Source organism: Myotis nattereri (genome assembly GCF_964212035.1).
Source record: "Myotis nattereri genome assembly, chromosome: X".
NCBI classification, from domain to species: Eukaryota; Metazoa; Chordata; class Mammalia; order Chiroptera; family Vespertilionidae; genus Myotis; species Myotis nattereri.
Window position 1 is genome coordinate 97,962,209 of NC_138078.1, and position 27,344 is coordinate 97,989,552.

The following is a 27,344-nucleotide window of genomic DNA, read 5'->3' on the forward strand; positions in this document are numbered from 1 at the left end:
TGCATGCCCCACACTGGAGATTGTGCCTGCAACCCAGGCATATGCTCTGACTGGGAATCGAACTGTGACCTACTGGTTCATAAGTCGACGGTTCAATCACTGAGCCACGCCAGCCAGGTGAAATACTGCGGGACAATTTTGAAGAAGTAGAGAGGCTGATTTTGGGGGCATTTCATGTAGAATTAAAGAAACAAGGTGTAGAGAGCCCAGAACTAGAAAGCCAGGACACCTGGGTAAATTGTCGATGTCTCTGTTTCCAAGTAGTGTAGAAATTATGGATAAATCATTTTGGAGTGCTAGGAATCCTTTCTCCCACATCTAAAATAATATTTTTATGAGCTGCCTTCCTAGGAGCAGGGCATAGCTGTGAGATGAATAAAATAATTCCTGTAAATCCTTTCAGATGCTTGTATTGAGATGTAATAAAAACCACCATTTAGGTATATCTCACATTAAGAAAACCAAATATATAAAAATTCACTGTGTTATTATTAAAGAATTTTTGCAAACTCCCTTAGGCCTAGAGCATTAATAATGGGTTTAAATTCACCCAAATTTGATTCATGCCCAGCTTTTTCAGAGCACACCAATCTCAGGGTGGAGCAAAAGTAGGGTTATATTTGTTTGTATGGAAAATAATGAAATAATTAATAATATAATAAAAATCATGTGTTTCACATAGTCACAACTGTAAACCTAGATTTTCCCCCACTCTATATAAGAAAGCACTTAGCACATTGCAATGCACCTAATGGGGCATCAATACTTATTTATTGACTTATTGATCAGTAAGGGAAAGTATACCCATCCTGAGACATCTTAACTCTGGTGTGGCAAAGGTCAGGTTGTTCTCAGGGATGGAGAACTCACCAGCCCTTTGTTCTTTTTCCAGTCCCCCAAATCTGCCTTCATCAGTGCTGCAAAGAAGGCCAAGCTGAAATCCAATCCTGTGAAGGTTCGATTTTCTGAGCAGGTGGCAGTTGGAGAAACAGATGCAGTAAGTGCGGTTGCATTTCCTCTCCTCGGCCCTTGGCCAGAATTAGCCCAGCCATCGAGGTCTTGCTCTGATGCAGTTGCTCTTCTGCTGCTCCTCACAGTGGACAGCATAACCAAGAGGTTGGAGGGGGATATCTTGGGGCTCTGGGTGGATAGCAAATGAGGGGTATATGTCATCCAAAGAGGCCCTGGGCATTGTGAAATAATATGTCATCAATCCACTCAAGATCCTCATGGTGCTTAGAGAAATTTCATCTCTAGCACAGCAGCATGCACTGAGAACAAATGGCTCATAAACATCTTTTGGCTACTTGATAGAAGCAGAACTAAGTAGTGGTTTTCCGAAGATCTAGAGAGACAGCAGCTGGTGAAATTGAGCTCTCTTCACATTGAAGTGGTCCTGCAGCTCCACATCTTGACTGAAGAAGACTGTGCAGTGAAGGGTGATACTCTCATTAAGTCACAAAGCTTTTATTAGGCACCTGCTGTGTTCCCAGCACCACAAAGGATGAGAAATAAATACCTGTTCCCTGCCATGGGATACATCTCGGTGATGTTGGATGTTCAGATTAAGACAGTATAGGATACCCCGCTGAGTGATTTCGAGGAGCAGGTGACAGTTGGCAGCTCATGCCATGTACCGACCAATTTGGGAGGTCATGGTGCACCCTCAATCTTTCTCACTTCTTTGTGGGGTTTACATGAGCTGAGCTGTCTGCTCCAGATAAGCAAATGAGAAGAGATGGATTTAAAGCAGAAATATGTGTGGTAAGCAATCATGGATTATTGCCAGAGTCCCTCAGAAATCTGCAGATGATGGTGATATCTGGTGAGGGTGTGGTGTGGAGTGCAGGTGGGGTGGGGGTTGGGGATGGGGGGAAGGGATAGCCAGAGCTGCCAGCCTTCTGTGTGCTTTTTCTGGCTGTCATGGGATAGGGTCTCAGGAGACCCATGACATTTATGTACTGAGGCACAGCTGCAGTTTAGAGAAGCTAGTAGGCCCAGACTGAATGGGGAAATCAATAGGATGCCAGGCACTTCTATAGTTCTTTGACACAGCCACTCAGAAGAAGGGATTGAGGACACAGATGTCTTTCATCTCCATTTTCCTGACTCTCATTCCCAAACTCATCCCAGTTCTTCCTCCATTCCTGTTGGAGGAAGGCTGCAAAGCCTAAGGAACTAAGTACAGTGCCCCATTAGTAAGCTGTCTTAATAATTAATGATTGGCCTCAAAAAAACTGAAAATGGAACTCCCATTTGACCCAGTGAATCCCATTTCTAGGAATATATCCCAAGAAACTAGAAACACCAATTAGAAAGGATATATGCACCCCTATGTTCATAGCAGCACAATTCACCATAGCTAAGATTTTGAAACAGCCTAAGTGCCCATCAGTAGATGAGTGGATTAAAAAACTGTGGTACATCTACACAATGGAATACTACGCTGTGGTAAAAAAAGAAGGAGTTCTTACCATTTGCAACAGCATGGATGGAACTGGAGAGCATTATGCTAAGTGAAATAAGCCAGTCAGAGAAAGATAAATACCACATGATCTCACTCATTTGTGGAATATAATGAACAACATAAACTGATGAACAAAAACAGATCCAGACACAGAGAAGCACTGATCAGACTCTCGAACCTCAGAGGGAAGGTAGGGAGGGTGAAGGTAAGGGGGAGAGATCAACCAAAGGACTTATATGCAAGCATATAGGCCTAATCAATGGGACACAGACAACAGGGGGGTGAGGGCATGAGTGGGGGGATAGGAGGTAACATGGGGATAAGGACACATTTGTAATAACTTAATCAATAAAAAAATTAAAAAACAAATAATTAATGGTTGGGCTTTACATCAGTCCTAGCAGAAATTGAAGAGAAGCAGGGGTTGGTGAAGAGAGAGGAAAGGGAACAGTATGGAGTCCCTGTGGATCAGGATGAAACACACCCTGGGATCCAAGTTACTAAGAGGATGTTTATGTCATGAGCCCTTGAAAATCCAGAGGAAATGTGACTTGATTTTGGAAAGTACAGACAGGAGCTACCTATCGCATCTCAGCATTACATAGTAATGAACCAAGGCCAGGCCACTCAGTGAAGAATTCCCTGCCTTCCTCTCCCTTACCTCCTTCCCCTCCTTTATTCTCCCTTCTTTTCTTCTCCCTTCCACTCTTCCTTTCCCATCCTCCTCTTTCTCCACCATGACTTCCCTTTCCATATGTCTCAGCTAGCTACAGGTAGAATCAAGCCCCTACTCCAGACCAGTCTGAATGGGAATGTCCTAGAGCAGTGGTTCTCAACCTTCCTAATGCCGTGACCCTTTAATACAGTTCCTCATGTTGTGGTGACCCCCAACCATAAAATTATGTTCGTTGCTACTTCATAATTGTAATTTTGCTACTGTTATGAATCGTAATGTAAATATCTGATATGCTATGTGTTTTCCGATGGTCGCACAGGTTGAGAACCGCTGCCCTAGAGTATTCGGGACCCACCCAGATTATTTCTGCTGCTTCAGGATAGGCCATTAGGTGTGGTACAAGGATAGGCCACTAGGTGTGGTAAAAGGATAAGCCACTAGGTGTGGTACAAGGCTCTTATCTGTAAGAGAGACAGACATAAATTTTTTCACTGTAGTTGTGCTTAGGAAATTGCAACAGTATTCCACCACCACCACTAGTGTAGACCATAGCAGCTTCGCCATTGGTTGGGATCTGGGGAAGTCCATGCCCCGGTGATACCGGGCTGTCCTATCATCCCTTTCCCTTCATGTTCCAGGGCTTTATTAAGCAGCTGGAGCAAAAATAAATCATGTGGGTGTTCCTTGCCAACTCTATTTTTAAACAAAATCAATTAAGTAATTATCCGAGTCCAACCCAGTGTGCTAAATAAAACCTGCCACTATTGAGTGTCATCAGCCTGGGGATCCAGGGCTCTGGGCTTGGCAGGAGCAAACTATCTCAGGATTAGGGAGAGGACCAGTGAGTCACACTTCTCCAGCTCTATAACCCATCACTTTCCACTATGGTTTGATTCCTGGCTCTCTACCACTGCTGACCAAACCCTGATCCAGGAAGACTTACTTGTTTATGTTTTCATACTTTGTTCATGGCAGTTCCTAGATTCGGACTGTTCTCTTATGGCCTCTCCAATAGTCCACACCCATCATCTCCTTCAAAATAAAAATCTAATTTACCTCAACTGGGAAAACTTAACACCTCTTGGTTTGTTTTGGATTTATAATTGTTATCTAATGGATGTGCGCATATGCCAAGTCACTACAACAAGAGCATAAGACTAAACCCGGGTCTTCTGTTTTTGCCATAACCCCCATGGGGCTTAGCACAGTGCAGGTAATATAGTACAAGCCCAATAAAAACCCACGGAATTAAGGAATCTGTCCATCAGTTCCTAAAATGTAATGATGTTGGCCCTGGGAAATGGTTGGATTCTCCTCATGAATCATTCAAGTAAGCACATAAAAGCACCTACTGCTCATATATTCAGCAGCAATTTATTGAGCACTAACTGTGTGCCAGGGACTCTTCTCAATGTAACTACAAAGATTGAATAGGGCATGGTTATTGTGCTCTGAGCTCAGTGTTTGATTGTGAAGGACAAACATTTTTTTTTTTTAATATGAGAAGAGCGCGGAGACAGGTGTGTATATGTTGCTTTTGGTATTCATGTGAACACCAGGTTCAAGGTCCGGGAAATACTGGACAAGGCTATCCAGAATTTGTCTTTAAGCTGAACTTTAAAGGATGAGTAGAGCCCTGGCGAGTGTGACTCAGTTGGTTGGGCATCGTCCCATGCACCAAAAAGTCGCTGGTTCTATTCCCGGTCAAGGCACATGTCTGAGTTGTAGGTTCAGTCCCCCTCAGGAGGCAACCAATCGATGGATGTTCTTCTCTTCTTCCCTCTTCCCTCCTCTCTCTTTAAAATCAATAAAAATATATTTATAAAAAATAAATTTTAAAAAAGGGTGAGTAGGAGTTTGCTGAGGAAGGTAGAGGGAACAGTCTCTATTTTACAAATATTTATTGAGAATTTAAACATGCACCACTCTATAAATAAATAAATGCATAGGCCAGGACAATTTTTGCTAAGGAATAATCAGGTGTTCAAAAATGGGTCTTGTCAGTGTTTCTCAATCACGGTCAGTAATGTCCACTTTCAGAGAAATTTTGGAAATGTTTGAGGGTTTTTTTGTGTTATCCCCATGGTTTAGCATGTTATTGTCACTAAGTTTCTCAGGTCAGAGATGCTAAGTGTCCAGTAGGGAGTAAGACAGTCCCTGAGTGATGACTTGTCAGAGGTATGAAGACATGAAAGAGCAGCGTGGGTATGACAAAACATGAGTTTGGGAAGTAGGCAAGTGCCAGTTCAGGAAGGACTTAAGATGTTACAAGGGAAGGGGAATGGTAGAGCAAACGCATGGATGTGAAAGTGAACTCAATATTTGAAGGGCCTGGTGGAAAGGGAGGTGTCAGGAGATAGGAGCTGATGAGTGATACGGGCTTCTAAAGAGGCCTCCCATCAGCCCTTCAGTGTGTGGTGATCTCTAAAGCTGTGGAGCTTTGAGCCATAGTAGAATGTAAGTGTGTTGTGACATCAAATGGCGAACTTTTGATATGGCCCAGCGTCTTAGATAATTTGGTTTTGGTGTCCATGTAACATTATTATTGATCTGCTCTTCCCTCTGTCCCTTTGTCCTTTCATACTTTTGGCTCCCTGTCTCCTTCACTCACTCCTTTCTCTTCCTTTCTCCACTCTTCTGGTTTGTTTCCTCCTAAATGAGACCCTCTTATTGTCCTTTCCTTGCCTATTCACAGAAAATGATGAAGAAAGAAGCTCTTCTCCTCATCCCCAATGTCCTGAAGGTCTTCTTAGAAAATGGACAGATCAAGTCTTTCACATTTGATGGCCGGACCACTGTTAAGGTACATACAGAGTCTCCTCCCTTAGGTCAGCTTTGTCCTCTCTAGAGCACACACAGCTGCTGGTCCTTGGGTTCCACTGATTCTGCACAGAGCTGCTTGCTGCCAAAGCAAGGTGGCCTTTGAGCTCCTGCTGCTGTGAGCCCACCAAGATGCAAAAACACACAGTTCTCAGATGAAAGTGAGGTAGGATTTGTATGCCCAGTTCTGTGCTAATCATTGTAAATGTGTTTGTATGCCACACATGTGTATGTGCTTGCATAAATGCATGCATGTGTGTGCACACATGTCTACACACATCTACTGGTGAACTGATTTGTGTCAGTGTTGTGCTGGGCCTTTCAAGACTCTTAGGAGCTAAGGAGTGTGAAGATCATTAAACCACTTATAAAGCAAAACGTGATTTATATTTATACAATAACACCTACTCAAGTTTACACACAGAAATCAACAAACACAATCTCTCAGGAGATTAGCTTAGACATGCTTTGCTTTTTAAATAGCAAGCAGATCTTAAGCACTGAACCAAGATTTGAAAAGTCCAGCAACAGTCTCTTTGACTATTCTTTTGACAGGAAGAACAATTACTGAGCTGTAATTCTTAATGGCTCAGCCAGCTGTCTAAAAGTTGTAGCAATTCCCTTAGTCCTAAAGAAGAGAGGTGATGATACAATGAACCCCGGGTTCAACTCTTTACTGGGGCAGAAATATCTGTTCCTGCTTCTTCTGGACTCTATCCTGAAAGAGAACACCATTTTCAGAATGAATATTTCCACGTAAACAGTGCTGCCCAGACTAATAGGCGGCTACAGTGCCTGCCCAGAAAACCCACCTTGGCTCAAAGATATTCTTAGGTACCCATACAGAGGTTAAGACAAACCTATAAATGAGGAAACCCCATGGGCTAGGAAACTTTCTCTAAGAGCAGTTATCAGGTGGGCATGGTTAATACTTGGATAGGAGATCACCTGGGAATACTGGGTGCTGTAGTCTCTTTTTTACTGTCAACAATAAAAAAATATATACTTTAAAAATAAAAAGTAATTATCAGGTGTTCAGAACTGGCATTGCCAGTGGTTCACAGCCAGGGTTGGCACTGCCCCCTCCCAAACAGCTTTTGGGAATGTCTGAAGCAGTTGGGGATTATCCCCATGAATGCTACTGGTATTTAGTTTCTCAAAGTCAGAGATGCTAAGTGTCCTGTAGGGAGTGGAACAGTCCCTGAATTATACAGGATTGTCATGCCCAAAGTGCCAGTAGCACTTGCATTGCAAAAACACTGAGCCTACCTACTCCATGTTGATTAACCAAGAGTTTCTTCTGAAGGCTCAGGCCTACGTGGATCCCCCATGGGTCTTAGGATCGAATCATACTCCTTAGGGTGCCCTGAGATGATCTCTTGACTATTGAATGTCTTAGTCTGTGGGAGGGGCATTGAATCAGAACTAGATCACCAGGAGTATCCAAATGCCCCACCTCCAGATGTGGATATCTCTGTGTAAGAATCCTCCTTGGTGTTGTTTCATGGGTTGGAATGTCCATTTTAGACTTTTCCCTACACTAGAGCCTTTATTCCTCTATTTCCCCTTGGAGCCTTCTCCAAGTGCACTCCCACCTTACATCACCATTCTGGCTTTCAGGTAGCCCCAGCCTTCTAGGACAACAGTGCCCCCTGGCTTGTGATCTCATCCTAACTTTAGGGAGGGTGTACTGGCTATTCACTTGTTTCAGAGAAGTACCTGAGTGTGTTGACAGCCTGGCATGGGGGCTGTTACACTTGTAACACCAGTTGGCAATCATCAAGACTTGGCTGTCCACAATCCCAAAGCAGCCGAACTGCAAAGAAAACCTCATTTGTTCCTGCCAGAGCTCCACAAACACTGGTGCATCTGTGACTACTTGGATAATACAAAAGGGTACTCTCAACTACACACCCATTTCCAGCTGAACATTTGAATGGATCAATGTCTTTTTCATGTTCACTGAGGGGTTTTTTGGAAGCCCTGGCTGTAAGGGAGTTTCCCATTCCCAAGCCTGCTTCTTTCTGGCCTTTGGGGGCTGAGTGATGCTGACTCCACGAACACACACATTGGAGCCCAGTGTAGGCAAATAGATGGCAGAAGTCTCAAACTGACATTTGGCCAGCCCCCACAGATATGTTTCCAGACACCCTAATAATAAAAGTAGGGCAGCAGAGCAGATGGAGCCCAGAAGTAGTCAGATTTATGACTGTACACAAGACATGTGACGTAGGTCCTCTGCATGAACACATTTTTCAAGTTGCTAAGTTGATTGTCTCTAAAATCCAGCTATTATAAAAAATGAATATTTTGCCAGTAACTCAAGTCATTCAATTTAGATTTTAAATCCAGAAAGTTGACTTTTTAATCATAAAATTATAGGTTTTGCTTTTTTAAATTCCTCAATAAAGAGTTGAGGGACAAGCCAGAGTGAACATTCTTACATGAGAAGGTGAGGGAAGTCCTGGCTTGTGTTGCTCAGTGATTATAATGTCAGCCCATGCACTGAAGGGTTGTGGATTCAATTCCAGTAAAGGGCACATGCCTAGGTTGCAGGTTCGGTCCCCTGCCCTGTTGGGGTGCATGCAGGAGATAGCCAATCAATGTCTCTCTCTCACAGCAATGTTTCTTTCTCTCCCTCCGCCTTCCACTCTCTCTAAAAATCAAAATCAATGGAAAAAATATACTCAGGTGAGGATTAACAAAAAAATAAAATAAAATAACGAAGATGAGGGAAGAACTACCAGAGTGTCTGGCACTTAGTAAGCACTCAGGAAATAATTTGTTGAAAAGAAGAAGAGAGGGAAGAAAGTATGGCCAGCCATGACCTTCTTTTGCTATATGCCTGGCCAGGCCAAATTCAGAAATACTTCTCTCCACCCCCTGCACCATTGCTGTTTCCCGGGGGCTCAAGCCTCTAAATAGCACTCATGCATCACTCTCCTCATCTAAAGCACATTGCCTTCCAGTGGTTGGCAAACTGTGGCTCACGAGCCACATGCAGCTCTTTAGCTCCTTGAGTGTGGCTCTTCCACAAAATACTACATGTGGGCACGCACGTACAATGCGATTGAAACTTCGTGGCCCATGCGCAGAAGTCGGTATTTTGTGGAAGAGCCACACTCAAGGGGCCAAAGAGCCACATGTGGCTCACGAGCCACAGTTTGCTGACCACTGCCCTAGGGTATCAAATTACACCCCAGTTCTTCATGCATTTGCCTCCTTCCCAGCCTCAGCCTTCCCCCCAGGACCTACTTTCTTAGTATTCAGTCCCCCTTACACATGTTTGGTGCTTAGAGTAGATTAAAGTTGGAAAGGATCTCCTTCTTAAGGCTCTTTTCTTTTCCACAGGATGTGATGGTGACATTACAGGACCGTCTTTCGCTCAGGTACATTGAGCACTTTGCTCTTGTCCTTGAGTATGCTGGGCCAGAACACAACCACAAGTTCCTGCTTCTCCAGGACAAGCAGCCCCTGGCTTATGTAAGTAACTCTTTTATCCTGGCTTGATAACTTTGCATGTGGCCTCTACTAGAGAAGAGAACCCCAGGTGCTCTTATTCTGGAAAATTTATAATGATATGTTCAGTCATTTCCCAGAAGTCACAGTTCTCAGTCAAATTCTATATTACCTACCTCCAGAAGGCTTTTGTCAATGTCCCTTATAACCTATAAAGGGCATGAAGATTGTTATTCTTGGTCTCTGTAGAAAAAGTGTGGGGTGGTAATTCGTTGCATGGCTCCTAGAATGCTGCATTAAAGAATATTGTCAACTGTCTTGTCCCCTGGAAGCAGTGCCTGCTAGACTTTTCTGCCTCCAAGAGGAAACTTGGCCTTCACACGAAGACTGTAATGAAGGGATCAGCCAATGGACTCTAGTGAGGCCAGTGAGGCCAGAACAAGTGTGGGATGGGAATGGGCTGAATGGGGCCAAGAATGGGCAGTATGTCACCCATGTCAACTTCCAAAGCAGAGTAGGAAAAAGCGTCTTATCATCTTAGCCTTTGCCGTATGAAAAAGGTTGGGGAAATGCAGGATGGTTGCATAGTATTTCACCAACAGTAAAGCACCAGGAAGAGCCAAAGAGGCAACCAGGGCCATTCCCAGAGAGGGAGGGAAGGAGTTGGAGAGGAAAGATTGGGAAGAAATGGAAATGAAATAAAAGCCAAAATTAGACACAAAAAATGGAAAGATTTTGGAAAGGAAAATTCTTCAAGTTTAGTTCTCAGTCAAATGCAATCCAGGGATTCACAGGTTCCCACCTATGAAGGGAAGGTTGTGAGTGTTCTGTTTGGAGATAAGCCTAAATGCCTCCCCACCCCTCCAGAGGTCTTTTGAATCCAATTGGTCTCTTGTTCCAAATGGGATTTTTAACATTTTTTATTGAAAAAACAACAACAAAAAACACCTCTCAAATATACAAGAATAAAGAGGATTGTAGAGGGACCCCTTCATTACCCAATGCCAGTTCCAGCAATTACTGATATATATTTCCCACTTGTTTCATCTATACCTCCAAATGGGATTTTAAATCTTTGATTTAGCTTCTAATCAGCAACTTACTGTGTTTGAGGCCAGGCCCTTCTGCATTAGCCCCACAGCAAGAAAAGAGAGAAATTCCCAGGAGCCCTCTCTTCCTACCCAGTATCTGGGGCCCTAGACCCAATTGTTGATAAAAGTCACGTTCTGGCTAAGTGATTCAAAAATTCTAGTCACTTGGGTCAGAAGGGCAGAAAAGACTTGGCTCCTCATCACTTTTCTCTAAGGGTAATTGGAATTGGTCAGCTGGGAGGCAGCACGCTTGCTCTGCCCCAAGCACCTTGAGGAGCCACCAAGCTGGCTCCTAGCAGCATAGCTATTGATTCCCAGATCTCTTTGCCTCCCACTTCTTATCCCTTGGATGCAGGTGGTACAGCGGACACACTATCATGGAATGAAATGCCTCTTCCGAATAAGCTTCTTTCCCAAAGACCCTGTGGAGCTGCTGCATCGGGATCCTGCTGCTTTTGAGTACCTGTACATCCAGGTAGAGTCTGATTGGGGATACACAGACAGACAGAACAATGGACAAAAAAGCAGGCAGGATGTTCTGCCATCACAATGAAGTCGCTATGTAAGTTTTTCCAATCTCCAGGTAGCTCTGAAGGCCCTTTCCTTTTCTGCTACCATCAGAGGCCATGGCCAAGTTGATTAGCCTGGTAACCTGAGCTGTCTGTGGTTCAAAGTCCTGTCTGTTTAGACAGGTCTCATCAATTTTCAGGAGCAAGCAATACCAATAACTCTGGCACCATAAAAGAATCCCAAGATTTAACCAGCCCATTTGGGTAACAGGAGTTCCCAACCTGTAGTACCTAGCTCCGGTAAGGAGGTAATTCCCAATCCAGTTCATCCGGAGACATTTGCTAAGCACTGGGCCAGGCCCTGTGCTCAATGTTGCTAATCCAGGTGAACAAAGAAATGTCTGACTCTCTAGACCTCATAGATACGTGCACAAATAAATATAAGACAGTGCATTGTCAGTAGCGACATCCAGGAAGCATTTTGCCAACTCTCCATGGGAAGGGGATAGTGAAGGCTTCACAGAGGAAGTGATGCATGCATGCTCTTAGCCTTGAAGGATTAATGGATGTTTGCTGTGTGCAGAGATTGAGTGGAGGGGGCACATTCTATGCAAAGGGACTTGCATCTGCCAAGGCTTGGTGGCATGAAACAACACAGCATGATGTGAAAGCTGAGAGTAATTTATTATGGCTGGAGTACAGAATGTGAGGTAAGGAGTGATAAGAAATGAAATGGGAGAGACGGGAAGCAGATGGTGAAGGGCTTGATAGGTCATGGCAAGCACAGGCTTTAAAATTATTTAGGGCAATGGTTCTCAAAGTGTGGTCCCTGGACCAGCAACAGCAGCATTAACCAGGAACTTGTTAGAAATGCAAATTCTTGAGCCCTACCCTATTCCTAATGAATCAGAAAATCTGGTGTTTGAGCCCAGCAACCTGTGTTGTTGTTGTTTTTTAAAATATATTTTTACTAGAGGCCCAGTGAACGGATTCATGCACTGGTAGGGTCCCTCGGCCATGCCACTCCCACTCATCCCATCCCCACTGCACCTGCCACTGCCATGGTCCCAGCCCGGATGGGGGAAGGGTGTGCAGAAGGAGTGTCTGCAGGAGAGGCTCACTCTGCCGCAGTGGCACTCGCCAGCCATGAGCCAGGCATCTGGAACCCATTGGTCAGCTTAGCAGCGCTCCCACTATGGGAGCACACTGACCACTAGGGGGCAGCTCCTGTGTTGAGTGTCTGCCCCCTGGTGGTCAGTGCATGTCATAGCTACTGGTCAAGAGGTCAAGTGGTCGACCAGTTGACCGGTCGCTTAGGCTTTTATATATATAGATTGATTCAGAGAGGATATGGACTTTGTGATGATATGGACTTCAGCTATATTCTTCCTTTTAAAAAATCTTAAGATTATTTTAAAATTTTATTTTTTAGTTGTAGTTGACATACGATATTATATTAGTTTCAGGTGTACAACATACACCTGAATAGACCTTTCGAAGTGATCACCCTGATAAGTCTAGTACTCACCTGGCACCATACATAGTTATTACAATAGTATTATTGACTATATTAATTATTTTTATACTAGAGGTCTAGTACACGAAATTCATGCACTTGGGGTCGGGGGTCCTTCAGCCCGGCCTGTGCCCTCTCACAGTCCGGGAGCCCTTGGGGAATGTCTGACTGATGGGGGAAGCGGGCCTAAGCCATCAGTCAGACATCCTTAGCACTGCCACAGAGGTGGGAGAGGCTCCTGCCACCGCCACTGCACTTGCCAGCCATGAGCCCAGCTTCTGGCTGAGCACCGATCCCCCTGTGGGAGTGCACTGACCACCAGGGGGCAGCTCCTACATTGAGTGTCTGCCCCCTGGTGGTCAGTGTGCATCATAGTGACCAGTTGTTCTGCTGTTCGGTCAATTTGCATATTTGCCTCTTATTATATAGGACTAGAGGCCCGGTGCATGAAAATTCATGCACTCAGGGGGTCCCTCAGCCCAGTCTGTGCCCTCTAGCAGTCCAGGACCCCTTTGGGGTTGTCCACCTGCCAGCTTAGGCCCTCTCCCCAGGGGATTGGGCCTAAGCTGGCAGTCAGACATCCCTCTGGCAGCCCAAGAGCCCTCAGGGAATGTTGGACTACAGCCTAAGCTGCAGTTGGACATCCTTAGTGCTGCCAAGGAGGCAGGAAAGGCTCCTGCCACCCGCTGCTGCACTCACAGCCCTCAGCCCAGCTTGTGGAAGCACACTGACCACCAGGGGTCAGCTCCTGCGTTGAGCATCTGCCCCCTGGTGGTTAGTGCATGTCATAGTGACCAGTCATTCCTCCATTAGGGTCAATTTGCATATTACCCTTTTATTATATAGGGTATGGAACAGTTTTATTGAGGTCTAATTGACACATAAAAAACTGCACATATTTAAAATGTACAATTTGATAAGTTTTGACATATTTTTATACTCATGAAACCATCACCACAGTCAAGACACTGAACACATCCATCATCCCCAAATTTTTCCTCAGGCTTCTTTGTAATTCATCCCCCCTCCCATCCCCACCCCCCCCACCCCCACCTGTAGGCAACAGCTGAACTTCTTTCTGTCAATATAGATTAGTTTGCATTTTCTAGAGTTTTATATAAATGAAATTGTACAGTATGTACACTTATTTTGGTCTGGCTTCTTTTACTCAGCATAGTGATTTTGAGATCCACCCATGTCGTTGTGTGTATAAGTACTTCATTCCTTTTTATTGTTGAGTAGAGTAGTATTCCACAGTATGGATGTACCAAAATTTGAAATTGTTTTTATTTATTGATTTTTTTTTTTTAGAGAGTGAGTAAAGGAGAAAAGTATCAACTTGTTTTACTTATTTAGGCAATCATTGGTTGATTATTTTTAAAAAAATATTTTTATTGATTTCAGAGAGGAAGGGAGAGGGAGAGAAAGATAGAAACATCAATGATGAGAGAATCATTGATTGGCTGCCTCGTGCATGCCCCACACTGGGGATCGAGCCTGCAACCTGGGCATATGCCCTGACCAGGAATCGAACCATGACCTCCTGGTTCATAGGTCAGTGCTGAACCACTGAGCCATGCCAGCTGTGCCCATTGGTTGATTCTTGTATGTGCCCTGACCAGGAATTGAACCTGCAACGTTGGTGTATGGGGATGATGCTCTAACCAACTGAGCTACCTGGCCAGAGCTAGATGTACCAGAATTTGTTTATCAGTTTACCTGCTGATGGATATTTGGGTTATTTTAAGATTTTGGCTATGACTGAAAAAAAGATTCTATGTATATTCATGTACAAATCTTTATATGACAAACTTTCTTTTCCTTTGGGATGGAATGATTTGATCATATGGTAGATCTACCTTTCTTTAACTTCTCTAAAAAATTCCAATACTGTTTTCCAAAGTACCATTTCAGATACCCATCAGCCATGTATGAGACTCCCAGTTTCTCCACATCCTCATCAGCACTTGATCTTGTCAGTATTTTTATTTTATTTTAGTCATTCTAATAGCATGCAGTGGTATTTCATTGTGGTTTTCATTTGCATTTTAATAATGACTAATGATTTTAAACATATTTTCATGTGACTGTTTGCCATCCTGCATCTTTTAGTGAAGTATCTGTTCAAATCTTTTTCCTACTTTTTTATTGGGATTGTTTGTTTTCTTGTAATCAAATTTTGAGAGTTATTTATGTATTCTGAATACAAGTCCTTTGTTTGATATGTTATTTGCAGTTATTTTCTCCCAGTCTATGGCTTGTCTTTTCAGTCTCTAAACAATGTCTTTCACAGAGCAAAAGTTTGAATTTTGATGAAGTCCAATTTATCAGTTTATTCTTTTATGAATTGTGCTTGTGGTGTCTTATGTAAAAAATCTCTGCCTAACCCAAGGTCACAAAGATTTTCTCCTATTTCTTTCTAGATGTATTATCATTTTAGATTTTTACATGTAGGTCTGTGATTCATTTTGAGTTAACTTTTGTATGTGGTACAAGGTACTAATCAAAGTTGGGGTTTTTTGCATATGGATATTTAGTTGTTTCATCTCTATTTGTTGAAAAGACTATCCTTTCTCCACTCAATTGCCTTTGCACTTTAGTCAAAAATCAGTTGCCTTTATGTGTGTGGGTCTATTTCTGAGTGAGAATTGGAGTTCCTTCAATTCTATTTCATTGATCTATCTGTTTATCTTTATGCCAATATCACACTCTTTTGGTTACTGTAGCTTTATAATAAATTTTAAAATCAGGTAGTGTTTGTCCTCCAACTTTCTTCTTTTTCAAAGTTATTTTGACCATTCTAGGCCCTTCACATTTCCATGTGAATTTTACAATTTGCTTGTCAATTTCTACCAAAAACATGCCATAATTTTGATTGTGTTGAATCTATATATAGATTTAGGGGAGAATTTACATCTTAATAATATTGAGTCTTCAAACGCATGAATACAGAATATTTTTACATTTATTTATATCTTCTTTAATTCTTAGCAATGTTTTCTAGTTTTCAATGTACAGGGTTTTTTTCCACATATTTTGACAGATATATGCCTAGTTTTTTCATATTTTTGATGCTTTGATAAATGGTTTTGAATTTTAATTTGAATTCTGATTGTCACAAGCATGTAGAAATGTAATTCATTTTTGTATATTAATATTATATCCTGCAACCCTGCTAATTTATTAGTTCTAGTAGTTGTTTTTTTTAGATTCCATTGGATTTTCTACATAGATGATCATTGATGAAGCATTCCTTTTCCACTTTCTCCTATGCTGTACCCTGGCTCCCTAGTCCCTTAGCTCATCCTGGTTCTACCTCAACACAATGGGCAACTGGTCTAACCAAGGCTGAATCATTGATAGCTGGGACGCTGACCCTCAGGGTTTGGGAACTGTCATACCTTTGGCCAGTAGCTCTAGGGTAGCCCTTTTAGGATAGCATAAGGAAGGTTGACTCATCAGTGCTTTTGACCTTCAGACCCCACAGAACAGAATATCTGCCCCAACTCTGCAATCCATCTCTCACCCTGGGCTTCTGGGCCAGAGCCCTGTAGAGAGCCTATCCCAATATCTCTCTTCCTTTGTTTCCACCTGAGCTGGGGGGTGAGTACAGGCCCCTGAGAAAAGGCAGGGAAGATTTTGTAACAGGAGGAAAGAAAGGGAGTCTCACTTTTGCAGCAACCTGGATGTTCTGCTCACTTATACCAGTGTGTGCATGCATCACTGAGAATAAAATTGTTCAATATCTGATGAATGAAGTGAATAGTGTCTATGAGAGCCAAGCTTCCTCTGTTACCGCTTCCCCAAAGGCAGAATTTTCCTCTTCTCCTTGATCTAGGAAGTCTTCCTAACACTAGGATATTTTTCTGGGATAGAAGGGTATAGATGGGTGGGTAGGGAGAAAACATCTCCTTCAACTAATAGGTTTGAATTGCCCTCTCCCGTAGAGTCGGAACGATGTTATCCGAGAACGCTTTGGAATGGACCCCAAGCCAGAGATGCTTTTGGGCCTTGCTGCCCTCCACATCTATATCACTGTCTCAGCCACTCGACCTAGTCAGAAGATTTCTCTCAAGAATGTGGAGTGAGTTGTGCTGGGGCCCTTTGGGATGGGGTCCTTCTAAAGCTACATAGGGAAAAGGTGCAAAGTTTGAGCTGTGCTTTGATTTTCAGGAATGGAAGTCTGCGGTATGAGTGAGAATTGGAGTTCCTCACACCTAGATCATGATGTCCTTGAGCTACAGCTTATACTAGAGAACTATGGCCAATGTTTTTCTCCTGCCCTCATCATCTTTCTCTTTTTCCCAGGCTTCATTCCTTCATCTCTGCCTCTCAGATTCAGTTTGTCTTACCTGCTTCCTTTCTCTGTCTCACTTTGTCTCTTCCATTAATTTATTTTTAAAGAATAGTTTATTGATTTTTAGAAAGAGAGGAAGGGAGAGGGAGAGAGACATCAATGTCAGAGGGCAACATAAATTGGCTGCCTCCTGCACGCCCCCTACGGAGGAATCGAACTAGCAACCTCCTGGTGCATGTGACAATGCCCAAACAACTGAGCTACACTGGCCAGGACTCTCTCATTAATTTCTTACTTTTCTTTTGCTTTTAGGAAGGAGTGGGGCCTGGAACCGTTTCTCCCCCCCTCCCTCCTGCAGGGCATCAAAGAGAAGAACTTCCGGAAATCCCTTTCTCAGCAACTGAAGGCTCACCAAACACATCCTTCCAGTGGCACCAAGGTACCCAGAGTAGGCCATTGGGCACCCTGCTCAGGCATTAGTGGCCATGTGGGCTCCTGTGTGCTTTCCCAGCAGGACTGGTCTTCTGGGGATCCTCTCCACTGTTTTCAACTTGGGTACTATACTGTTTAGCTGGATACGGAGGACAATTGCAGAGGCGGGTTTTCCCCAAGCCTGAGCTTCCCCCAGTGACAGCTCAGTGGTCAGTCACTGAGAAAGCCCAATGTCCTCAGAGCAAAGGGACCAAGTTGCAGGAGGAGAAAATTCTCATGTCATTTCACCCATTTAGTCAGTGTTGGTTGAGCATCTGCCATGTGGACAGCACTGGACCCTGAGTAGCACATGTTTTCCATGAAAGTAACTGCTCTTTCCCTTATTCAATTTCTAACTCATGGTCCTGGGACAGGGAATTTTAAGAGATAAAAGCCTAGCCTGATGAGATAAGGCATAACCTGGAGAATAGGTCACTGTGCAGCATGTTGAGGGCTCAGGTCACTGATCAGCATTCCTGAACTTTCTTGTATGCCCTCTGAGGAACTCCTACTGCCTGCTCCTTCAGCCTTGTGAGCCCTTATCTTTTTCTTCTTCTGTAGGCCCTTCGCAAGCTTCTGAAGCTCAGTCTGCTTGTGCCTAGGAGGCAGGAGTTGTGGTGAGAGGCACAGAAATGCAGATGTAGACACAGGACATAATCACTCCCATAGATTCCATCCATTCCAGATTCCTTGCATTACCAACTAGCTTCTCTTTTAAGAAGCAAATTTCCCCAGAGAGTTAAGCCATCCCTACCTTGCTGTGCATATTTAATCAGACTGTTTTCTTCCCAGTGGAGAACATCAGTGCTCTCAGCTGTCTCCTCAGCAAACATTTTTGAGGCTCACCAGTGCTTGGGCTGGAGATACAAAGTTGAAAAGGGCCTGGTTTCCACCCTCAAGTCAGGCACAGGATAGTGAAGAAACACCACAGTCAGTCACAGCAAAGTGCAACAAGCGTGGGTACTCTGGAAACATGCAGAAGAAACACCCAGCCCAACCTGAGGAAGGTAGAAAAGGCCAGGAATTTGGTGCATTTGATGCCAGAGCTGGGTCTTGATGGATAGATAACAGTTTGTCTAAATGAGCTGGGGAAGAAAGATTTTCCAAGGCAGGGAGATCTGTCTATACAAAGCCCTTGGAACATGAGAGAGTGGTACATGGAAAGAAATGCAAATGATTCAGCATAAGCCAGGACAGAATTAAGGAACATGCCTGGGGGGTGGGGAGGAAATGGGGGCAAGAGAGGAGGATAGAGAGATTGGCAGGAGCCAATTCATGGAGTGTCTTGCGTGCTGTGGAAAGGGGTTATACTTTACCCTGTAGGCAGTAGAGAGCCATTAAAAGCTTTAAGCAGGCAACTGATGTGATTAATCTTATGTTTTAGGATGATCCCTATAAGCAGTGTGGAGGGGTTGAGGGAATGGAGTGTCAATACTGAAGGTAACCTGGCTGCCACCCTGACACAGGTCGGGGACATCAAGGCAATGACCATGGGGCTACAGAAGAGGGGTGGGTAGACAGGAGGTAGAATGAAGATAATTTCGTGACTGGTGGTAAGAGGATGAGGGAGGAGTCCAGTGTGACTCCCAGGGGATGCTGCCGTCACTATTAGAGACTTTTATATGAGGAAATGCCAGAAAAAGAGCAGGCTTGTGACTTAGGTATACTCAGGATCAAAGGTCTTAGGGGGACCCCCAGTTGGGGATGGCCAGTGTCTAGTGGTTATAGGAGATCTCATGAGAGAGGTATAGATGAGGTGGGGTCTCACAGTTGGGGGAAGATATTGGAATTAACCCAAGAGCAAAATGAGTAAGCTGGATTCTTAAGGAATGAGGACCAGGAGGAAAAAGAGTGTTTAGGAAGGGAGAGGGGATGCTAGAGGTAAGACCCCATATGATCGGGAACCTTTCTGCAGTTTCTCTGGGGATCTCCTCACACTACCGTAGGGTATCTTGCTGACGTTCCTGTCGTAAGATATTGACATTCTTTCCTGAGAATACAGGTTTGCTTTTGTGTGTCTCAAGTTCCTCATGTTTCTGGGTGTTTTGTTTCTACAGGGCTCCACAATTCAGGCAAAGCTCCAGTATCTTCGAATTCTGAATGAACTTCCAACCTTCACTGGTGTTTTGTTCAACACTGTGGGCCTGGTCAGTGAGGGTAGCGAGACTGGGTGGGAGGGAGCCCTCTGTGGGCACTGTCCTTGGGTGGAGGGCAGTAGAACATTAAAGCTTTAGAATGTCATTATGTCTCAGCAAATATTTCTAAATATCTTCCCTCCTCTCCCTCCTCCCTCTCCTCTTCCATGGTGCTCTGGTTCCTCCTCTGGTAAAATGGTAAAGTAAGAGGTGATTTTCATTTTCAGCATCCCTCATTGACCCTTTTGTGTCCCCTTTCCTCAATTTCAGAAGGTGGCAAACTATTTCCATAGTAAATATTTCAGGCTTTGCAGTCAGGCTATGCACATGTCACAGATACTCAGCTCTGCCATTGTAGCATGAAAGCAACCATAGGCAATGCATAAGCAAATGAGCATAGCTGTGTTCTAGTATATTTATTTATGGACACTGAAATTTGAATTTTATGTAATTTTCACATGTCACAAAATGTGGCTCTTTTGAATTTTTTCCAACCATTTAAAAATGTAAAAACCATTCTAAAAACTGGTGGTGGGCCAGATTTGCCCTGTGAGCCATAGTTTGCTGACCCACGCTCTGTTTCATTACTCTTCCTTATATACCTGAAGCCCCCCACTCAAGGCTTCCTAAATCAGTATGCTTTCCCCTGCATACCCAAGGCCTTCACTGCAGCAACACCTGTCTCTGGAGGGGGAGGGACTGCTGGTCACCCAAGAATGTGCCCCAGGCTAGTTTACCTAGTGAGCTACAGAAAGGAAATTCAAATCATCTTGCTGTCTCCAGGTGCTTGTCCTGCTCTGGGGAACACATTGTCTTGCTCATGGGGCACACCAGTGGAAAGCCGCTTATCATCAAAGTATCTACAGCAGATGGAAGAGGTTCATCGGGGTGATGCTAATACCAGGGAATGGACCCGCAAAGGGCTCAGGCTTGATGGTGCCAAGGAGCCTGTCAGGAACACTTATGTGAATTCAGCCCATCAGGCACAGAAGTAACCATTTACATACTGGGATTTGAGGATCACTGAAAGCCCACTGCCCCTTCCCTCCACCTTAACCTCCACACCCCTGCCACTGCTAAAATTCTTATAGGCCATCCCTTTGGGTTAAGACTGCTGTAGTGCCTATTAAAGGGCAAATATCTTCTTAGGGAGAGAGACCCCACCCCCACCCCAATCAACCCTTAACACCTTAGACCAGAGTTATTTCTTTGTCTTTTTAGGTTTTGGCAACTAATGAGAAGTGAGAGTTTGAGTTGCCCTTGGTTGGAGTTGTGGGGTGGGAGTGGGGTAGGGGAGGTTAAAGACCGAACAGGATGCTCTCTGTTCAGGCAGAGTGCCAGATGGATGCCTTGAGTGGCCTGCAGCGACAAATGGAAAGTCTGTGGGGCTTGATAGGAAGAGGGTGCTATGAAGGCACCAGAAAAAAAACTTCACCTACTTCATGATTTTGCTAGAGCCACCCTGCTGCTGCCCAACCTATTGCTGAGCCTAAGGTGCCCATTTGGACCGATGATCTAGGCCCTGCCCTGAAAACAGGAGCATCCCAGACCATTTTCCCCTCAAGATTGTCCTCCCACCCTGGCACTGAACCCCAAATGCTTCCAGACTTCCCAGCAGAACCGGCCCAATGCTTGTTTTCTATTTCCTCCTCCTGTCTCCTCTCCCCACCACCTCTTCCTTTCTTTCTGTGAATGCTGCCCACGACATTTGGGCACCAGGATGAAAAGCAATCAGCCACCACTCTCCTGGTGGGACCCCGGCACGGTATCAGCCATGTTATTGACCTCAAAACCAACCTTACCACTGTGCTGTCCGAGTTCAGCAAGATCAGCAAGATCCAGCTGTTCCGGGAGAACCAAGGTGTGGCCCGAGTGGAGACCAGCATCCTAGATGCCAAGGTAAGTCTGGCTTTGGGGGCGACTTCTCCCCAGGAACAGGCCTTGGGAACACAGGAAGAAGTAACCTTGAGAAAGAGAATTTAAGCCTGTCAGGTGAAGTTCAGGTATTCAGAAGTGGCTCAGAACCTGAGTCCATTTGGGCTAACTTCTTTGCCCTTCTCAACCCTGTGGGACATACTATTTTTTCTTATAAGAGGAAGTTTATTTAGAAAGTAAAAAAAAAAAGTCACAGAGGTAGAAGAAGTGAGCTGTAGAAGAAATGGGCTCAGGAAACAAGTTATAGAGGCAAAAAAAAAAAAAAGGCCCTTGGAGCTTAGGAGAAAGATAGAGACAAGGACAATGTGCCTGGGGGAAGTGGGTGGGGGGAAAGGCGCCAGTGCATTCCATAGAGAGAGCCACTGGGACATGCTATTGTGACCACATACTGTATTAAGGTTAGCCAGTGCTAGAGAAAGCTAGGGAGTGTCCAATCAACCCATAAGAGGTCTTTTGCAGAGGGCAGGGGAACTGGAGAATTTGGAGCTACCTCCAGGCCATCACTTCCCAATGTTGTGTCATAGCACCCATAGGAAACTACATTCATTTGGAATATTAGGGTAAATGGAGCCCAGAGACTCTAGCCACCCTAGGCTCTGTCTGGCTGTCCCAAAGGCTGAAAGGATATGTGTACACCAGTTGGGAAGCCCTGCCATAGGCACACACACACTTGGAATCATGGAGGAGGGGATGTCTGAGTATGTAGACAGAACTAAGGGGCCCTGGGGAGACAGCAGGTAGAGCCTGGTCCCCATTTCACCTCCCTGAGTCCACCTCTTCCAGAACCTTAGAACTTTTCCCATAGATGAGCTCATTCAGACTACCAAGCAGCTGTTGCCTGTGCAAAGGCAGGCAGCCTTGGTCAGCCACATCTTCCATGGCGCTCCCTGCCTGCCAGCTGGTGAAAGCTATTAAGGAAGGGGCAACTTTTCTTTCTTTAAGGATTTCCCAGGAGATGCTGTTAGCAGATTAAGAGGTGGAATGTTTGCTGTTTCAAAACAGCAAATTATTTTTTTTGTCTTTGTGAAACCCAGAAAGCTTTAATATGTTAATTTTTTCACCTGTGATTCACAGGAACACCACTGAGTTAGGAACCTGCCTGGAGCTCATATTTAATTGGCTGTAGCCACTTCCTCAAGCAATGATTGCTGTTCCCCTCAGATGTTGTTAAGTAAAAAGCCAAATGAGCAGGTAGGGAAGGGGAAGGAGAGACTAGACATGCAGGGGAGATGTGACTTCCTGAGAAATAAAAATGGTTTAAAACAGAGAAACAGCTTTCCAGCAGAATCTTCTTTGCTTTACAAGTGATTGTCAATGTTGGCTGCACAATGTAATTTTCTTGAGAGCTTTAAAAAATACTGATGCCTGGGTCCTACTAGCAGAGATTGTGATTTAATTGATTGGGGTGCAGCCTGGACATCAGGATTTATTTGTTTTTCAGTTCCCTGGGTGATTCTGTAGTATAGCCAGGTTTGAGAAACACTCACCTCTGGGTCCAGAGCTCTGGAGGAACCAGGCCAAGCAGGGTCGGTGGGGTATTGCCTGGGTGTAAAGCACTAGTCTCATTTACAGGAGCGATCTAGCCACAGTTGTGTGCATGAAGGCTGCCTTGGAGGGGCTACACTTTTATAGGGGAGGCCTAAACCCACAAAGACACATACCCTACTTTAATAAAGCAACAACAGAGCTTCCATAGAGCTTTGGAATCATACAGACCAGGTTCAGATCCCAGGTGCACCACTTCCTAGCTGTATAGACTTGAAAAAGTATCTTGACCTCTCTGAGCACTGATTTCCTCAACTGCAAAATGGAGTGCCTAACTCAAAAGGTTGTATTCAGGATTAAATGAGAAAATGTGTGTAAAATGCCTTAGAACACTGCCTGACACATTATAAGTCCTCAACAAGTGAGACCTGGTAATTTTTTTTAAAGCAAAACATCACTAAAGAAAAGTTAAAATCAAGTAATTTTGTAGACAGGAATATCATGGAACAAAAAAACAGGAAGTGGTTAACAACTGGCTTTTCACAAGAGAGTGTTTTAAGCTGGATCTTGAAGTGACAGGCATGGATTAGCAGAGAGAAGTGGGATGTATTCACAGGCAGAGAGCAAGCACGGAAATAAGTAAGACATATGTGCAGGTCGATAAGCATAGTTACTTGGCGGGAGAGGAGACTAACGAGAAAAGAGATTGAAGAGATTGGGGATGGGCAGAATAAGCCGGTTATAAGCTTTGAAGGCCAGTCTGAGAAATTTAGATTCAATGTGATAGAATAGTGGGAATCCACTGTAGGACCTGGAGCAGAGGAGTGATAGAATGAAAACTGATTTGGACTAGTTTGCCTAATGGGTGGAAGCAAGGCTAATGTGAAACCAGGGAGGCAAGAAGGGGATTATGATGCTAGTGCAGGATTGAAGTGATAAAGGCAGGGCCTGAGCTGGAGGGATAGCAGTGGTAATGAAAAAGAAAGAGGAGTGGGAAATGTGTAGAATCGTTAAGAGTGTGCATGCATGTCCCCACACACATTCCTGTCTGGCACACACAAAGCACACATTTCATTATACCTAACCGTTATCACCTACTGCATGTAGCCCAATTGCACTGAAGAATGGTGCTATGCATGCACACAGAGTGTCCACATCATGGTGGGTAAAGAGGTGAAGGACTACATTAGGAGATAAATGGAAGGTCTTCTTGGTGAATTGAAGGGGCTAGGAGAAGGTTGCACTTTGCTGGAAACAATGAATGGGTAGGTAGATGATGAGACCATCAGGTGGCAGATAGTTCAGGTATGTCCTACTTTAAGCAACAGATAAAATGTATATGAAAAACCAGAGGAGGATTATCCACTTTACATTAAAATGTTTTTACTTTGTAAAAAGATTTATCATGTGCAGTAGGCAGAATAATGGCCATCCAAAGATGCCCATGCCCTAATCCCCAGAACCTTTGAATATGTTATGTTATATGGCAGGGAGTAATTAATATTGCTGATGGAAGTAAGATTGCTAATCAGCTGTCCTTAAAAGAGGGATATTAGCTTGAATTACCCAGATGGGCCCAGTGTAATCACAAGGGTCCTTGTAAGTGAAAGAGGGAGGCAGAATAGAAAGTCAGTGATGTGATGTGAGAAGGACTCAGTCCGATCTTGCTGGCCTTGAAGATGGAGGAAGGGGCCATGAGCCAAGGAGTGGGGTGGCCTCTAGAATCTAGAAAAGGAAAGAAAACCCATTCTCCCCTACAGCCTCCAGAAGGCAGAAGTGATGCGGCCCTGCCTACCCTTTATTTTAGCCTAGTAAGACTCGATCTCCAGAACTGTATGAAAATAAATGTGTAGCATTTAAGCCACTAAATTTGTGCTTAAAGGCTACACAGAGGCAACAGGAAATTAATACATTGTGAGATTCCTTCAAGGAAGAAGCTGTCATACACTGCACTAAAGATATGATTTGAGGCTTTGACTGAGTAGCTCAGTTAGAGTGTCATCCCGATGAGCCAAGGTTGGGGTTCCATCCCCTGTCAGGGCACATACAAGAATCAACCAATGAATGCATAAGTAAGTGGAACAACAAATCAATGCTTCTCTCTAAAAAAAAAGATATAATTTGATTGATAAATGTTATGCTCACACCCAATTTTTGTTACATAAAACCAGATGCATGTAATCAGAGATGTCTGCTGTGTGCATCACTATTTTACAAGTCAGTGCCCTATGAAATAGACAGGATGGTATTTATACCTTTCACAGATAAATTGGCAGAGGTAAGATCCATGATATAGTGGAGGAAGGAAAAAGGGAAGATTGAGGGAGAAAAAAAGATTCAGATTTCCATTTGATAGTCACTTAATATGAACTTTCATCACCATTTATTTATCCCTCTTTATCCTCTTCTACCTCCCCAAGGGAATATAGATTTTTAAAACTTCCCAGGTAATTCTGATATGCATCTGGCCTAAGAACCACTGCCTTAAAGTGATATTCTTACTTGTCCCCAAATTGACTGGCTATGCCCAATTCACATTTCCCAGTGTTGTGGAGGCAAGAACCCAAATATACTGGTCTCCTGGGACTCAAGGACCATCACCTTGTACCCTTGCCCCTCAAGGCCCCTGAATTCCCACCCTTTTCCTGTTTTTCAGGATGCTAGGGTGTTCTGAGGCTATCCCAGGCCAGTCCCCTCCTTAGTTGGCAATCCAAAATGCTGGGAAAAGAGATAAGGCTGGAGCATGTAAAACTAATCCCCACTGTACCTCCTCTTGTTTGCCCATGCCTCCAACTCCATTCTCCCTTTCTCCTCCATGTGAAGATGGCCTGGGCATATTTTTAGTTACCGTTTCACTCAGCTTACTTGCTCTTAGTGAAGTATATTTGAGGTAGTATGCAAATGTCTTTCTCCAAGAGACAGCAGTCTGGAATTGAGATAGCACTGGGCCATTCCCATGCCCCATTACACAGAAACACACAAGGGGGGAAAAGAATCCATTAAAGGAATGTCCCAAGGGATCTCTTGTGATCCAATGTGTCTCCTATTCTCGTGTTGGAGCTTTATTGCTCTAGTGCTTTCTATAGGGACAAGCATCATTAAACATCATGATCATTCAAATCCTATGTTTTTAAAAAAAACACACTTGTTTTTCAAGGTTTCTAAGAAAACCTATCCAACCTGTTTTTTTGCCTTTGATTTGATTTTTACCTCTGCTGGCATCTGTGTTCCTTTTACAAGCTGCGTTTGGCTCATGCTGAGGTCCAGTTGCCTATGCAAGGATGCAGAGGAGGGGTTCCTGATGTGCTGTGCTGTGCTGAGCCAGCTGGGGGTGTGCTTGATTCTGTGCACAGGATTTTGCTTGTGTGCTACTTTATTACGGACATTGAGCTACATTTGGGTCAAGAAATAAGAGGGGGAACTGAAGTCAGACAGTTAAGTCAGTCAGCCACTTAGTCACTTAGCCTCCCATCTATCCATTAGCTAGCTGACCAGCCACCCGGCAGTTTAACTAGCCAGGATGTCAGGATATTAGGGTTTTAGGCATTCTTCCTGTCATGCAGCCACGCTTGTCAGCCAGGGCATCAGTAGGCCAGACTGCCCTGAAGCCAGATAGTCCATCAGTTTTTCTATCAGTCAGCCAGCCAGTCAGCCTGTACTTTGGTCAAATGGTCCCTTATTCTATTTTTCAGCCAATGCCATTTCCTCAAAGAAACTCTCCAGCTTCTGCCACCAAATTAGTCACATGTGTGCACATTTGTACCCACACATTGATCCAGGACATTCCACGTTCTGATAGCTCTCTGTACTTTCCCTTTATAGTGCTTATCATACCTTGCAATTATATTCATTTCTGTGATTATTTCGTTTATGTCTTATTTTCTGCTAGATTATAAGTGCCATGAGGTCAGGAACTGTGTTGGCACTATTCTGGGATGAGCGGCTGCATCTTGCAGTGGGGTCTGCTGTCTATGAGCCATTTAACCAGTGTGTAGCAGCTTGCTGTGTGGACAAAGTAGGGTACAGGAGCATCTCAGCCAGAGGGGCCAGTATAGGTTAAGTTATGAAGGGCTGCAAAAACATGACAACTCTGGCAACTTGTAAATGATGTGTCATTGCTGGAGCATAAGACAAGGGGCTGTAATGGGAGGAGGGCACAGGCAGAGTTAGTGGGAGATATGCTTGAAGCTGCAGGCTGGGTCTAGATCCTGAAGGGCTTCATGTGACAATGGAAGGCAATGGGTTTTAGGTGATGAGCTATTTAAGATTTTAAGTGACAAGGAGAGTCATATTTTAGAACATGACTTAGGTAGCAATATGGAGGTGAAGACTGAAGGCAGGGAGTTCAATCAGAAGACTATTGGAGAACCTGAGGTGTGTCCCTACCTTTTCCATATCACAAAAAGTCACTATTTGTATGGCACACTGGGATAAACAGATGAGGCAGCTTGTGGCCAGAGGCAACAGGACCCAGAGGCTGAGG

General features: G+C 44.1%; 1 protein-coding gene across 1 annotated transcript in view; it reads left to right on the forward strand.

Moving 5' to 3' along the window:
- FRMPD3 (FERM and PDZ domain containing 3) overlaps positions 1-27,344 on the forward strand; it is an 86,863-nt gene that overhangs the window by 35,774 nt on the left and 23,745 nt on the right. Inside the window, exons 5-12 of the mRNA XM_081115353.1 lie at positions 893-997; positions 5,839-5,946; positions 9,315-9,446; positions 10,869-10,988; positions 16,486-16,622; positions 17,148-17,274; positions 19,364-19,453; positions 21,161-21,340. Of these exons, the coding sequence (XP_080971479.1) occupies positions 893-997; positions 5,839-5,946; positions 9,315-9,446; positions 10,869-10,988; positions 16,486-16,622; positions 17,148-17,274; positions 19,364-19,453; positions 21,161-21,340 (999 nt within the window). The remainder of the gene's footprint in view (positions 1-892; positions 998-5,838; positions 5,947-9,314; positions 9,447-10,868; positions 10,989-16,485; positions 16,623-17,147; positions 17,275-19,363; positions 19,454-21,160; positions 21,341-27,344) is intronic.